This window comes from Vombatus ursinus, unplaced genomic scaffold (genome assembly GCF_900497805.2).
Source record: "Vombatus ursinus unplaced genomic scaffold, bare-nosed wombat genome assembly UNPS02001419.1, whole genome shotgun sequence".
Classification (NCBI taxonomy): Eukaryota; Metazoa; Chordata; class Mammalia; order Diprotodontia; family Vombatidae; genus Vombatus; species Vombatus ursinus.
Genome location: NW_020941197.1, coordinates 30,472,347 through 30,488,596, shown reverse-complemented (window position 1 = coordinate 30,488,596; position 16,250 = coordinate 30,472,347). Strand labels below are relative to the sequence as shown.

The 16,250-nt window shown below is 40.0% G+C and overlaps 2 protein-coding genes across 4 annotated transcripts in view; one reads left to right on the top strand and one right to left on the bottom strand.

Moving 5' to 3' along the window:
- POGLUT1 (protein O-glucosyltransferase 1) overlaps positions 1-6,268 on the bottom strand; it is a 43,902-nt gene extending 37,634 nt beyond the window's left edge. For both annotated transcript variants that reach the window (XM_027867013.1, XM_027867017.1), the window contains exon 1: positions 4,618-6,268. In XM_027867013.1, coding sequence (XP_027722814.1) covers positions 4,618-6,025 — 1,408 coding nt within the window. In that variant the 5' untranslated portion in view covers positions 6,026-6,268. The remainder of the gene's footprint in view (positions 1-4,617) is intronic.
- Positions 6,269-6,491: 223 nt separating this feature from the next.
- The window catches only part of TMEM39A (transmembrane protein 39A), a 30,769-nt gene continuing 21,010 nt past the window's right edge, over positions 6,492-16,250 (top strand). For both annotated transcript variants that reach the window (XM_027868131.1, XM_027868121.1), the window contains exons 1-2: positions 6,492-6,733; positions 10,657-10,842. In XM_027868131.1, coding sequence (XP_027723932.1) covers positions 10,730-10,842 — 113 coding nt within the window. In that variant the 5' untranslated portion in view covers positions 6,492-6,733; positions 10,657-10,729. The remainder of the gene's footprint in view (positions 6,734-10,656; positions 10,843-16,250) is intronic.

Here is a 16,250-nt window from a genome sequence, read left to right as displayed (position 1 = left end):
CATATCAATTTAGTTGTGAAATCTTGTTAGTTTCTCCTCCACAGCATCTCTCACACTGGTCTCATTCTCTGCAATAAGTCCACCACCCACTTCAGGCTCTGAACACCCCTCTCCTGGACTATTGCAATACTCTTCTCATTGTTATTCCTGCTTCTAGTCTCTTTTCTCTCCAATTTATCTTCTGCACAACTGTCAAAACAATCTATCTAAATAATAGCTACACTTATATAACGCTTTAAGGTTTACAAAGGACTTTACATATATTATTTAATCCTTACAACAACCCTGAGTTGGGTGGTATTATTTATCCCCATTTAACAGAAGAGAAAACTGAAACTGAGATATTAGACTTGCTTAGGATTGCACAGCTAGTGTCTGAGGCATAATTTGAATTGAGGCCTTCTTGACTCCCAATCTAGCTACTCTACATACTATGCTACCTAGATGTTACTACAGCCCAAGTCTGAACCTAACATTACTCTGCTAAAGAAGTTTCCATGGCTCCCTAGTGTCTCCAAGGCAAAAATCAAACTCCTTACTTGAACATTTAAAACCCAGGACCAGCTGCCTCCAAACTATTTTTTAAGCCTTATTTCCCATTACTCCCCATGGCATCCATCTGGTGTATCTGTAAATTTGCAGTCTTTCCTCCCATGTTTGGAAGGTGTACTTTCTTACTAAACATCTTAGAAAGTTTTCTTCAAGGCTTAGTTCAGGCTCCACCTACTCCTTAAAGACCTTTCTAATCTTCCTAATTTTTAATGCTCTACGTTGTATTTACATATTTGTGCACATATTATAATCTCCAATAGAATGTAAGATCCTCAAAGGCAGTGATTATCTCATTTTTGTCTCTGTTTTCTCCATCATCTAGCACAATGCCTTGGTTTTTTATTTTTTTATTTTTCATTGGTCCAGACCTGAGATTTCATTAATATTGGAAATTTTTGTTGAGGAAACTAGCCCTACCAGTGGAGACTGGCAACTGGTCTGCATCTTAGAGAGTTGCTAGAAAAATTAAGTCATAGTTGCCTGGGGTAAGACTTGAACCTAGATTTTCTCCAAGGCCAGCTCTCTACGCACTACAGCAATGGTATCAAACTCAAACAGAAATGGAGGTTACTCAAGTGTATATAAAGATCCCTGTGAGTTGCATACTGACTTAGTGAACCATATATTAACATAATCTATGTTCTTGTATTTTTATTTATTTTGTTAAATATTTTCCAATTACATTTTAATTTGGTTTGGGCAACACTTAGGAGTGTTGTGGCTTGAAATCCAGTGTTTTACACCTCTGCAATACAGCACCCTGACTTAACATAGTAAATGCTTAATTTTTTTTAAAGTTGAATTGAGCAGGTGCCCAGTCTAACAATGCCAGCCCAGGACCAAAGCAACAAGTACAATGTCTGTAAAGAATGGAGTTCTTTTGTGAATTTTGAGGGTGGTCTGTGTATTGGGAATAATTAATAATTATTAGGTAATAGGATCTCACTACCAGTTACATTTACTTATTTTCCCTTGATGGGGGCAAGAGGGAGAAAGATCTGGTCAAATGATTATGTAGTCATATGGGTCAACGCTAAAAACCTATTAATCAATCAGCAAATTTCCGTTTTGGTTGAAAGTAAGCCTGAGATGGTTAAACAAAACAGAACAGAACAAAACCAGAATGAGGGGAATTTAGTCCATTGGGTGAGCAAATCCCTAAATCTGTTGGAGGTGGTCTGGGACAAGAGAAGTCACACTAACACTGGCAGTTCCAGAATTGCTAGGAAGTCACTGGAAGTCCTGAAATTCAAGACTAGAACTGAGAGATACAAGAATAGTAAAAGAGTGGAATTTATGCTATTGAGGTGGCAAAGAAACCGTGGTTTCATGATCTTTCCATGGGGATTTTCTGAGGTGAATAGAAAGATACTTAATGCAGAGAAGCCAGAGAAGAGATTTGTAAGACACTGATAGCAACATTGGCTATATAGTGCTTAGAGAACCTCAAAGTCCATTGAGCTTTTAGTCATATATCTAGCACATAAGACAAATCTGGGGTGTCCTTGAATCTAGGTGATAGTTTTCATAAGACCAAGGTGACCCTGCCCACTTGGAGTTAGAGGGGGGAGAAAAAGAGAACTAAATTTTCCCTAAAAGTTCTCCAAAGAAGAATTAGTGTACTCAAGTAGGATTCTTCCTCAAGATAAGGGTATAAGCTATACTCAGAAATGAAACTGACCAAGTTTCCAAAAGGGCAGGTGTTAGTCATAAACAAAGGAGGTCTGAGGGAATCTTGGCTGTAATATCCACTTATGGGGAAGAAAGGATAACTAAGAAGAGTTGCCTAGATATTGCAGGGAACCAGCTGGTTTCTAAACCCACAGTTACCCTGACTGCCCTCTCCCCTAGTCCCCCATCCCACACACCTACGCCTATTGCCAAGAGTAGGTGGAGAAGCCCAGTATAATCTGGACCTGATGATCTAGACACATCCAAAGACAGAAACCAAGACGCTGACAGTATTGTGCAACTCTGGTGGCCCTGGAGAATAGGTGCCTTAAAAATGGACAACCTACATGTTTCCTTAGTAGGAAGACTGATTTTTGTTACGTGAGTGGAAACAAGCCCTAATAATAATGCAAAGCCTCAGAAAAGACTTGACTGCCTCTACTGTTAGCCCACCAAAGGATGAGTGGCTGCCAAGTTTTCTCTAGACCCAGAATTCTGGGAGAGGAAAACACATAGAACTAAAGGAGCTACAATTAGAATTTTAAAATTATTTTTTCCTTCCCAGTAGGAAGGTGGGAATGAACGGTCCACAATAGTAAACTACTACTAAATAGTAGTAAATGGCTACTAGATACACCAAGAAATCCTCACAGAGGTGCCCTGCTAATGTTCTAGCCCCAGTCCTGACTCTACCTATCCTTACACAGAAATTGAGGTACAACAGGCAAATGGAAGAAAGTTTGAACAATTCCTTTCAATGTTATTAGGTAGCTTCTAGAAGAGTGTTCCTAGGCAATCAACTTTTAACTGTGACGCATAAGGTGGGAATGGGAGGAAGGAAGTATTTTCTTTTAGGTGTTCAATGTCTGATCACCTAGCAGCAACAGAAGCAGAGTCTAATTGAAAGCAAAGAGGAAACCTATCACTAATTGTTGGGAAAAAAAATTTTTTTCATCCAACACTTTCATCTTATTTTTCAATCTAAAAGACTCATATCTGAACAAAAGATTTTATTTGTGAGAATTACAAGCTCTAGAAGTGATTCTGGAGAATCATAATCTTGGGAGTCAGTTAATGTAAGGAACAGGGTTGTTTTGTGAACTTTGAGGGATCCTTTACAATGCCCAAATAGCAGATAACAAATATAATCCACATGGGTCCCATCCTGCACACCAACTCTCACCACGTAGTTACCTGAACCAAAGTGAAAAAGAGTCAAACCGTTAGCACCAACTATTGTTCAGTTGGCCAAATTGTCCTTTTCCACAACATTTAGCAAGTGTCCAACTGATGTGTTGTAAGGCAACTGCAGCATGGTAACAGCAGCCAGTAGATATTCTTTGTCTATGTTGGGTCCTCTACTAGCTGTTATCCCACCTTAGGAAATTTCAGAAGCTTGACCACTCCAGTGAGAGGTGTAGGGTGCTGGGGTTTTAACAGGAACAGTCAAGTTGTCATTTCCCTGTTTCTATCTACTTGTATAGTTGGAAGTACAGCAAGTACAGTTTCATTTATAATTTAAAAAATTCTCATTTTGTAGGGTTACAGAATCAGGAGTTTCAAGTACATGTCAAGAGAAAGTAGAAATATTAATGGCCTCAACCCCTAATATCATTCAAATGGAAGTCTCTGTGGAACTTCCAATGTCACCCCCCATACTCCCTCAGGAAGCACCCTGGAATCCTTCATGGTCCACCCTAAAAAATGGGCTTACCATAAAAATAAAAAAACCAAACACATTACTAATATTAAATTGAAAGTAAGGTTCAGATCATATAGGTTTCCACTATCCAGTCTGGTTACCCCATGCCTTAGGGACTAAGGAGAGAATAACTACTCCCTTGACTTCCAGTGGTGACCCCTTAAAAGGTAAAAACACATGACAACATACTACCTGATAGCAACTGAATATTCCAAAGCCATTGATACAGCAACTTTTCATCAGAAACAAAAGGTGACCCAGCCCTCTGCAGATGTGAGGGCCATTGGTTCATTTCTAACTCAGTAATATCCAAATATGTCCTAGATACAGTTGGGAGGGAAGGGTCTGAAATAAGTGAGAAAGGAGGGTAAGTAACAAGAGAGTCAATTTAAGAAGGATCAGAGTTAGAGAAGGTTGTATGCACAGTGGATGAAATCAAAGGCCAGGTTGTTAAGTACAATCCAGAAGGGCCAGAGATAAAGGGATGTCTGTGTATCAAGGTAAGGAAGTCAGCAACAAGTTAACAGTCCAAGGAAGCAGACAATTAACAGTCCAAGGCCAAAGCAAGGGTCAGAAAAACTGGATAACGGCCAAAAGAAGAGCCTGAGGTCAAGCAAAGAATTCTCAGAGTTTTTCAGTCTCAATGAGGTGGGCACCCCCCTGATCTTCTGGATCAGTAGGTCCCTGCTCACCTCCACTACTTCCTGATTGGGAAGTTGCTGTTACTGGACGACCTGGAACAGTATGTTCTATTTCCCATCTGTTTGCTGTCCTCCTTCCAATTCTCTCTGCAAATCCTCTTTGGAAACTATATCTTGGCTGGTTTTCACACCAACCTCTCTGATGACCAACTGTTCTTTCTTCAACTGCTTTTTGCTGTCTAGTTTGGCGATACTGTTCATAATCTTCAGTCATCTTCTTCCTTAGTGTTTTGCAAATGGCCTTGTATTCTGGGCCCTTATCACCCCTAGCTGCCATGTCTCTCCTCTTAGCAAGGAGATTGAGTGTTTCTTGGCTAAGGCGGTTTCTGGGCTCTTTTGGTCTCTTCATTGTGATGATTTTTTTACATCGATTAATCTTTTGTAGTAAATGCCGTTCATATTCAGAATCATAGTCTCTATTTCTGTTCATTTCCCAGTTTTGGGATTCCACAGTGTGTTGAAACAGTTCTTCTTCAAGCTGCTGTAATCGTACACAGTGCCTTCTTTTCATCTTCATCCTTTCTTCTAATTTGGTGTTTAATTTAACTTTTGCCCGAACCAATCGATGATATGACTGCATACAGACGACTGATTCTGAAATGACTGCCACATCTGTAACCAGTTGCTTCTTGTCTGTTAAAATATAGTCAACTTCTTCTTTTACAACTTCATCTGGGGACCACGTCCAGCGCCTTCCTACTCTCTTCATGAAAAAAGTGTTCATGATATACAGGTGTGAGGCTTCTGCATATTCTACAAGCCTTCGGCCTCTTTCATCTCTTGATCCAGAACCATATCTTCCAACATACTCTTCCCCTTCCTCTCCTGTGCCCACTTTTGCATTGAAGTCACCAAGTATCAAAGTATATGCTGATTCAATTTGGAGGATTTTATCAAGATCCTCATAGAATTTATCTACTTCTTCTTCCTCTGCTATGGACCTTGGTGCATAAGCAGCAATGATTTTCATGGTGGCATCTCGGCTGACCCTCATCGTAAGCACTGCGAGGCGAGAGGACCAAGTATACCATGAAATTATGTTCCTTGTTGCCTTTGGGCCCACCATGAAACCAACCCCACCAACTCCTTCATTCCCCTCTCCGAGGAGAACCTGCCAACCGTCCTTCCATTCAGATGAAACCTCTTCTTCACGTCTAGTTTCATTTATAGCAAGTATATCAATGTGTATGTTTTTTAGTTCCTCGAGCAGCGTGTCTACTAACTCATCAGTGGACAAGGAACCCACGTTGAAAGTCCCAATGGCTAAATCTATATTTATATAGGGTCTCTTGGCGCCCTGGGGGCCTTTCTGCGCCTTTCCGCTTCCGCCTCGGCCCCCATCACTGCAGGAGGGGCCGTCATAGGAAGGGGGGCCATTTTGTAGTTCTGCCCGATTCATAGTTTTCGCGGCCAAAAAAAAAAAAAAAAAGGGGAGCACCCAGCGGGCTGACCTTCTGGTGACGAGCCTCTCCGCGCTCGGCTAGGCTGGGCCTCCGACGGCAGACATACAGCGTTCAGACGCGTTCAGCAAGAAATAAGTTTTAAAAATATATATTAATAATTATAAGAGACTTAACTAACGCCCGGGGGGGATGGGGAAAGGCATAGGGAACACCATGAGACCAGGGGCTCAACCGTCGCCGGAAACTGCGAGTCGGGAAGATACAATACTGCGCAGGTGCGTAAGCACTGGGAACGAGTCCCGCCCTCTACTCGCACGCGCACTCGTGCCAGAACGCAGGCGCGGGGAGTGCGAGCCCGGGATGGCCGGAGCCCCGAGATCTCCGCCTCCCTCAGTGTGTTTAGTTTCCGGGGCCGGCTGTCGGGCGCGCCGCTGACGTCATCACCGCGCGCTGCCACGTCTCCTCAGCTCCGCGGCAACCGGGGCTGGTCACTGCTGACTGGACTGGAGCTAGGGTCTGGCCACCGGGCGTCCAGAGACAGCCTGGCCAGCCCTTTTCGGATCTCTGTGAGGCGACGAGGGACAGCAGGCCTGGAGCGTCGCGGTCGGGGCGGGGGAGGGAACCTGTCCGCCCGCCCCAGGGACAGCCCGTGAAACCACCACCGCCTTTTTGGGGAACCCGCCCCGCCGTCCAGGCCTCCATGCGTAAGTCCCGGGGCCGCTGGCCCATCTGGGGGTCTGGCCGCCGGTCTCGTCTTTCTCCTCTTCTCTTTCACTCTTCCCCGTCAGGAAGAGGCATCGGCACGGCCTCCCTCCGGGCCCCTTTCTCCTCTTCTCCTTTCTCCCCCTCTTCTGTCTTCTGCAGCTCAGAACTAGAAAAGCCCCTTTACGAAGGAGGGAGCCGAGTCCTTTAAACGCCTTCCTTGGGCTCCCGTTTGTTAGTCCAGCGAGACTGATGAGGCGGCGGACATGGGAGTTAGTAAAAAGTCAGCTGTGACGTTTTGCAAACCTGAGTTTTTCAGATGCTTTGTGGTGATTCTAGAACACTAAAAGCTGTAGCATATGAAACTTGGCTTGCTAACCCTACCCGAGAGCCCATGGTGTAGTCAGTTTGATGGGAAACTTCATTTCTTCTAGTTGTGGGTCTTCCTTTTTCTGAGCATACTTTTTTAAGGGTTCAGTTTCACCGGATTGCGAGGTCTGGGCTGGGAAGAACTTAAGTGACCATTATAGGAAAAAAGAAGCACCCCTAACACACTGGACGAGGGATCATCCACCTTGTGTTTGCAGATCTCCAAGGAAAGGGAACTTAACTATCTCCAGTTGCACCCTATTCCACTTTTGGATACCTCTGATTATTAGGAACTTTTTCTTCTTTACCTAGTGAGATTTTATTTTCAGTACTTTTCCACCCCTTCATTTTGTACGATAGAATAGAAGTTCTTTTTGTGCCTTGGACCCCTTTGACAATCTGGTGAAGCCTGTGGACTACATAAGTAAATACATTCATAAAATGTACATACATATTACATACATAAATTACATAAAATACATAGGATTATACAATAAACCAATTATATAGAAATGCAATTATCAAAATATTTTTTAAAAAAATTCATGGACCCTGTATTAAGAAACCCCTCCCATAGGGCATGAATAATTTCTCCTAAATTTGAATATTTGTTTTTCTAAGCAAACTTTTTAAGGGTTCACTATAAGAAAATTACTAGTTCTGTGTTGGAAGGGATTTTGGTGATCATTGAGGCCAACCCATACCCAGAAAAAAAGTCCATCAATAATACACTGGACAAAGGTTCATGCATCGTTAACAGTATTTTATATTTCTGTAACATCTAATTTTTGAAAGTACTTTCTCATCTAGTATATCACTTGATTCTCATAACCATCCTCCTCTGAAAGGTAAAGCTGATAGAGCGTAGAATTCTCATTTTCCCAGAGAAAACTGAGTTACGCTCAAGTATTTGCTTGAAGTCTCATATCCAGTTAGTAGTGGAACTAGGACTAGAATCTTTTAATTCCTCATTCCAGACTTTTTCCAGTATATCACAATGCCCCTTCATTATTTCAGTTGATTGAAAATTAAATGATAAGGTTATTATAGTATATCTTGTCAGATTGGATGTTGTATTTATGTTTTATCTAATATTAAGCATTTACTGTGTGCCAGGCAGTATGCTGGGATACAGTACAAAAGTGAAAACTGCCTTTGTCCTCAAGGAGTATACATTCTATCAGGGTAGTTATGTGTATGTAAGTTTGGACAAAATGTATACAAAATAAATAAAAGGAAATTTTGGGAGAAGGCACTGGCCAGGGGAAGGGGGTGAGAGGATGGGAATCAAGAGAAACTTCATGTAGAAAATGACTCTCAAGCTGAGTTTTGAAGGAAAACAGGGACTGTGGGAAGTAGGGGTGAGGAGAGAGTATATCCCAGGCATGGATCTTGGCTTCTTTTAAAAGCACAGAGCAGAGTAATGGGAATGTTCTGTTTGAGAAACAGCAAGATAACCAGTTTGGCAGGACAAAAGAGTGCTTGAAAGCGAGTAGTGTATATGAGGTTGGAAAAGTAGGTTGGACACAGACAGTGAAGGTCTTTAAATGCCAAACAGAGGAGTTTATGCTTGATCCTAGAGGTAATAAAGAGGAAGTTTATTGAGCACAGAGATAACATGATCATTAGACCTTTGCTTTAGGAAAAAAATCCCTTTGGCAGTTGTGTGTAGCATTTCAAATAAAATTCAAATAAAAATGAGGGCCATTGATCTGTACGTAAAGATCCCTGTGGCTGCATATTGACTTAGCTTTAAAATGTAATGTTTATGTTTTATTTTAATTTTTTATTTTGTTAAATATTGCCCAGTTACATTTTAATCTGGTATGGCAGCACTTGGGAATGCTGTGAGAGTAGTGTTGTGGGCTGCACACCTGGCCTAGCTGACATGTTTGATACCTCTGATGTGGAGGATGGAATGGAGAAGAGAGAGACTTGAGGCAGGGAGACCAACTTGGAAGTTATTGCAGAGTCCAGGTGAAAGGTGATAAGGGCCTGAACCAGTGGTGATCAAGCTAATAGAGAAAAGGGGATGATTGCAAGAGATATTATAGATATAGAATTAACAAGATTTAGTAATTGATTGGATATTTAGAGTGAGGGAGTTTGAGGAATTGAGAATACCTCTGAAGTTGCATTCTTGAATGACTGAAAGATTGATGGTGCCATTGACAAAAACAGGGAAATTGGGAATAGGGACAAGTGATTTTTAAGGGTTGATGAGTTGTGTTTTAGACTGTTGAGTTTGAGATTTCCAGATGTTCAGTAGGAGAAAGTCTAGGGCTAGATATATAGGTCTAGGGATTATCTCCCTAAAGATGATAATTAAACTCATGGGAAGAGATGAGGTCACCAAGAGAGAGCCTGTAAAGAGAAAAGAGAACCTGTGACAAAGCCTTGAGGTATAACCACAGTAAGGATGATGATCTAGGAAATTGAGGAGTGATTACAGTTCGGAGTAGAACAAGAGGGAGTAGTGTCACACAAAAAAACAGGAAAGGCTATCCACGAGAAGGTGGTTGTCTCTGTCAAATGTTGCTGAGGGGTCAGGAGGATGAGGATCGAGGCTATCAGATTTGACAGTCGGATTGAAAATTGATAACTTTTGAGAGAGCAGTTTCAGTTGAGTGATAAGGTCAGAAACCAGATAACATAGGGTTCAGAGTTTAAGTGGCAGGATTGAAACTGGAGGCCTTAAGAGTAGATAGCTTTTTTCTAGCAGTTTTGGCCCTGAAAGGAGGGGAGATCTAGGAATAACTTCAGGGGATGATAGAGTCAAATATGAGTTGTGGAGCTTTTTTTTTGTTTTGTTTTGTTTTTGGTTTTTTTTAATGTGTGTGTGTTCTTTGAAGAATGGAGGAGACCTGAATGTGTTTGTAGGCAGCAGGGAAGAATCCAGAAGATTTAAAATTAGAGACAGTTGATGATTATGATTGTAATCTCCTGGTATAAATTGGAGGCTTTTGGAATCAAAGATACTTAGTAGGATTAGCCTTAGTGAACTTTTTTTGCATACTTTTCATCCAAATACCGAAGCTCAAAGTGTTTTCATTTGCATTTCATTTAACTTTGTAAGACATTTGTAAATTAGAAATAAACGATATTAATCATTTTACATTGAGTAAAATGAGGCACAAAGATTTATTTAAGGTTTTCTAGAGAGTGGATTAGAACTTTGATCTTCTGACAACCCTGAGATCAGAAGGATAAAGATTGTTAATCTTTCCATTAGACAAGTGGTTCTCAAACTTTTTAGGTCTCAGGACCCTGTTACACTTTTAAAAATCATTGAGATTTTCTCCCCTCTCTACCTTGCCCCCAAAAGCTTTTGTTTACTGTGGGTATTGATATTTGCTGTATTCAAAATTAAAGTGTGTTAGTGTTACTGTGAAAATAGTTTTGACTTTAGGGACCCTGAGAGCTGCTATATAAGACTAACATAGCTAAAGAATATTGCAAATATTTGACTAACTTATCTTAAAAAGTTTTTCATTTACCTTTTCTTCTTTGTAGTGTTATTCTCAAGTAGTAAACTTGTATTTAAATATTTCTCCAGAGGTGGAACAGGTTGGAAACCATTGACTGGGTCACAGCTGTGGGTCGCACTGGAAACATTCTGGTTCCTGGACATGCCCGGTGGAAGGAGGGGCCCTAGTCGGCAACAGCTAAGCCGTTCAGCTTTACCTTCTCTGCAGACTTTGGTTGGAGGAGGCTGTGGCAATGGAACAGGTCTAAGAAACAGGTATGGGCAAAATGACGCTATGTGCTATTTGTAATGTGATACGATCAGAAATCATTAGGCTGCAAAGAGGTATACCTCATCAAAAATAATTCCAGAATCCCACTATTAAATACTGTTTGAAAGCTTTTGAGTATTTTTAGAATGTCTTGGGTTTAGCAAGATTGTAGCAGGAGAATGCCATAGTTAGAGATTAGGGAATATAGTACTGTCTTTCTTGGTTAAAAAGAGTGTCCTACAATTCCAAAAGACTCATGATAGAAAAAGCTATCCACATCTGGAGAAAGAATTATGGAGTCTGAATGCAGATCAAAGCATACTATTTTCCCTTTTTTTATGTTTTTTCTTTTTTTTTTCTTTCTCGTAGTTTTTCCCTTTTGTTTTGACTGTTCTTTCACAAATGACTAATGTGGAAATATGTTTACTATGATCATACCTGTATCGGATGGCATGCCATCTTGGGGAGGGGGAAAATTTGGAACTCAAAATCTTATAAAAGTTAATGTTGAAAACTAAAAATAAATAAAAAGGGGGAAAAAAAGAGTGTTCTGGTGTCTAGGTGGTCCTTCTAGCTGTTAGCTTTTTGACTATTTCATTGTTAATTTGCTTCTTCATTAGAAGGTGGAAAATGTGGAGGGGAGGGAGGGGATATTTTACAAGGAACTGGGAAATGAAATTATAGGTATTGACAGAAAGGAAGTTGAAAATAATGGCTAGAATGAGATTCTGGGATTATAGGCCTGATTGCATTATGTTGCAGTAAGAATTGTCCAAATTCTCTTTACTAAAATTTCTTAACAATAAGTGAGTTTGAAATACTGTTTTTACCAATATTTTTGTTTTAATGGTTTGTGTTCTAAAAGGGTAAATGGTTTAATTTGTATTGTTGGCTTAATTTATCCTTGCTATTCCTGGTTCTCAGTAGCATGATGATTAAGAGTTAAGTGTATTTTTAGCCACCTCATCAAGAGGCTTGGTTGTGTAGCAGTGGGTAGCTTCTGTTCTAACTGCTCCCTAATCTCTTTTCTAATCTGTCACTTTTGACACCTGAGCAGAGTTGCCACTTGCTTTGATTTAGCATTTTAATTCTGAAGCTTCGTACCAATACTGATACAACCTTATCTTTCACTTTTACACCATATATACCTTATACTCCAGCCAAAGCGCTCTTCTTCTTATCTCCTAAGTATGTCATGAACTTGCTTCCTCAGTTTTGTCCAGGCTTTTATACATCACCTGAAATGTATTATTGTCTACTCTACCCTTTTAAAAGTTTTACTTATCCTTCAGGAACCAGCTGAAATCCCAATATCCTTTTGTGAAGCCTTCCTTGACCACTCCAAAGAGATCTCTTCTTCTGCCTTGTGAATTCTCTTGTATTTTTGTATAAAGGTGTTACTTAACTCCTTTATTAATTTTATCATGTATTCATGTCTTGTCCCCGTACTTAAAGTTTAAATTGCCAATAGGCAAAGGTTGGGCCTTATACTTCTTAATAGACTCTTACATTATTTTCTTAATACCTGCTGTAGTTTCTAAGCACTTAGAACTTTTTGGTTTGTTTTTTTGGCTAGGCAGTGGGGTTAAGTAACTTGCCCAGGGTCACACAGCTAGTAAGTGTCAAGTATCTAAGGTCAGATTTGAATTTGGGTCCTCTAGGGCAGGTGCTCTATCCATTGCGCCACCTAAGTGCCCCTAGAGCTGTTTTTAAACACTTTGAAGCAGATAAAGCTTGTGGTTTTGCCCTAGGAAAACCCTGGATGAATTTTATTTCCCCCTGTGGATCATGTACCACATAGCCCTAGATATAAACAGGGCATAAATCCATTTGTTCAGTCTGTAATGATGGCCTTTTTCAGAGAAGGGGAGTGTGGGATGTGTGTCTTGGAGCATTTGAGGGGATTTTCTAATGAAAGTGTTAATCTTGTGGTTTGGGGATTTGTGTGTGGGGAAATTGTTGTTAGCTAGAATGTCTCTTCCTTTCTCTTCTTGCATATTCCTAGTTTATTTTGTAATAAGACTCTGGACCCATTCCACATGCCCCTTAATTATTATACCATCTCTTTTAATTCTTTTTACTTTTTTTCCTATCTCATTTCTGACTATGTTTACCTGTCTCAGTGCTGCTGCTTTAGCTGATCCCTAGGGATTATTATCCTTTTACTCTGAGGGAGTGTGAGGAGTTGAGAATGCCTCTGAGGTAACATACCTTAATGACTGGAAGGTAGATGGTGCCATTAACAAAAACAGGGAAGTTGGGAATAGGGAGTGGTTTTTAGGGAATAATGAGTTGTGTTTTGGACTGTTGAATTTGAGATACCTGTGAGACATTAATTTCCAGATGTTCAGTAAACAATTGGTTTACTAAACCAATTTCCTGGACCGTTTCACCTGTCATTTCCTTCTGTCCCTTTCAGGGAACAGCTGTAGTGTTCTTGATCCTGTCCATTAGGAAAAAAGCTGGATTCTGGTTTCTGTGTTTCTCTAAAGTGCAGAAAATTGTTCTGTATCAATTCAATAGCATTCTGTGTTTTAGAAATTTTAATGTTGGATAGTGAGTCTGAGATTGATTCCTCTTTTTTAGAGAAACCTTTCTGAAAAAATATCATTCTCACATGACCAAAGTTTTGTCCCATATTCTGCAAACAACCTTCAAATCTCTCAAAATATCTCAAATTGTATAAACAACAGGAAGCTTGGTTTTCCCATATCTGTGCTCACATTTGTAAGACTGTTTGGTTATTAACTATTAACCAATGCTTAGCATAGAATATCTGACTATAAGAAATAAGCAGGGGGCAGCTAGGTGGCACAGTGGATAGAGCACCAGCCCTGAAGCCAGGAGGACCTGAGTTCAAATCCGGCCTCAGACCAAACACTTGACACTTACTAGCTGTGTGACCCTGGGCAAGTCACTTAACCCCAATTGCCTTTAAAAAAAAAAGAAAGAAATAAGCAGTAGAGGCAGAATATTAGTCATAGAAATATATGGTTATTTGCTCTCCCTGGGCAACTAAAAATAGTACTAATAATCTTAGAATCATAGATTTAGAGCTGGAAAGTACCTTTGATCTAGTCTAGCCCCTTGATTTTTTAGGCAAGAAAAACTGAGGCCCAGCTGGAATGTGAATTAAGTTGTACAAGGTCCTTTTGGGAGTAGGTAGCAGAACTTCTTGCTATTTATACAACGGGATATTTTCAGAGATTCAAAGATTATTCGTAGGGCATGGGGAAAAGCCATGGTTATGTGAAGAAAGTATCTTCCTAGAGGCTTCTATAGAAGAGGCATCAATTTTAGAATTGCTGTCCTATGCTAGAATGCTGTTGCACAGTACATTACAACTTGCTATATTTTAAGTGACTCACCAGAATCAGAACTTAGCTTTTTTCTCACAGTGAGATACTACTCCAGGGGTTTTCCTCACAATTAGCACATGACAAATTAGCACTTCCAGAGCAGCTCCTTTCTTTTTGTAATTTTACAAAATGCAGGTCTTGTTTTATTGCATCTCAGTGCAAGGACTCCCTGCTGGGGTAGTTTTCTGCAATAGCAAGTCTGTTCTCCACTTAAACTTTTGAGATCAGAATCTCCAATCTATTGTGTAGTAGATCATCAGGGTGAAAAATAGAGATATTTGGTACTCTTTGGGCATTCTCATAAGTAGGATCTCATTCCTGCTTTTCAGGTGTTATCAGGTATAAATTTTTCTTTTTAGGGGCTAAAGATGATAGATCTCAAAAGGATCATGGTGGAACAGGAAATACTGTCTATTTGAGCCAGTAGTGATCCACTTATAAAAGAAGATGAGAATGCTACTCTCTTTTTGGATGGATGTACTTACAGACAGCATTCTGTTTTGTCTTAGGGTGAGTCAGTGTAGACACAGAAATAAATAGTGATATTAAAACCTGATTACTTTAAAAAATAATATGGATTTTTTTGTAATAGGAAACTGGTATTCATTTGAGAGATATGACAGAACTGTTTAAATTAGTTAATGGATACAGAGAGAGATGTTAAAACTGTGAATCTTTCACATGTATGCTCTCCAGGATCTCTAGTTTCTTTATTGACATATCATATTATAGTCCACAAAACATACAGTAATTATGTGACCCTAACATAATACTCCTGTCTTAGAGGTATTAGGTTACCCAGGTTACAGCTGCAAAACAACAAAGAATAATGTATAACACAAAAGAAATTGTTGAGCCACAGGGGAGAAAATGACAGGGACTGGATAGAATAGGGCCACACTGAAATGTGTTCCTGGTGGAACACAACTATACAGCTTTGCTCTAATAGGATGTGTAGATATGTTGTCTACATACTACTGTTTATACTCAGTGCTTTGATTTTTGGGGCTGTTTGTGAGAGAAGATGGGAAGCAAGGATTGAAAATAATTTTGTAAATGATCAAAAGGAGTTTTGACAAGCTGGGAATAGAAATCACTTTGTTGAACCTAGTTCACCCAAAGTGATTGGATACTGAAGCATTTGCTGGGGGAGGGGGGAACGAGCCTCTGTCACGGAAAAATAGCCTTAGTGTTTGATTCCTCAGTATTTTTTAAATTGCCTTGACCTTAAGCACAGCAGGTTTCTTTCATTTTTTAATAGTGAGAAGACCTCTGTCCTGTGAAGAGTGTGTTCTTGGCAGGAATACTCCAAATGGTGGTGGCAGCTGTAGATTAGAGATTTGTGTCTCTTGCATCCATTTCTTTATGCTTTGTCAAGGAATAGAGCATTAGAAGATGATTACTACCCACTAGTTAGTCTGTTGTGACTTCTGTTATTCCCCCCTCCCCCCCCCAGTTCTAGCTACCATATATATTGTTAAATACACCCATAACTTTCAGAGACAGGTAAAGGTATAGATTTATACTTGGGAAAAGATACAGGCCATGATAGTGTGGGCTATAGTGGGGACTGTAGGTAAAGGACTAAGGGTCCACGTACTAAATGAACTTGACACAAGTGTATTTTGGTAGCTACTTCAGTCACTAAAATAATACATCACAACTAAAGATATATATTTGGAAATTGTTTTGGAAATTTATACTTAACATTAAAATTTGATTTTAACATTTTAACAAGTTATTGGTATGTTAAATCATTCTAAGAGTAAAAGAATCAGGGAAGAGTAGGTGGCTTGCTAGGGAGGTGGGTTAGAGGAGGCTGAAGAAAAGAAAATGGAAAGAGAATGAATAACAGAACACCACGAAAGTAGGACAAAATAGTAGATGAAGTACAAGAATGTAAAAACATTGAGGTAGAGAAGTAAAGAGAGCAGAGACTACTAAACCTGTGGCCACTCACTAGAGGCAGATAGGTTGGTTGCTGACTTGAGCACACACACACACACACACACACACACACACACACACACACACACACACACACACACACACAC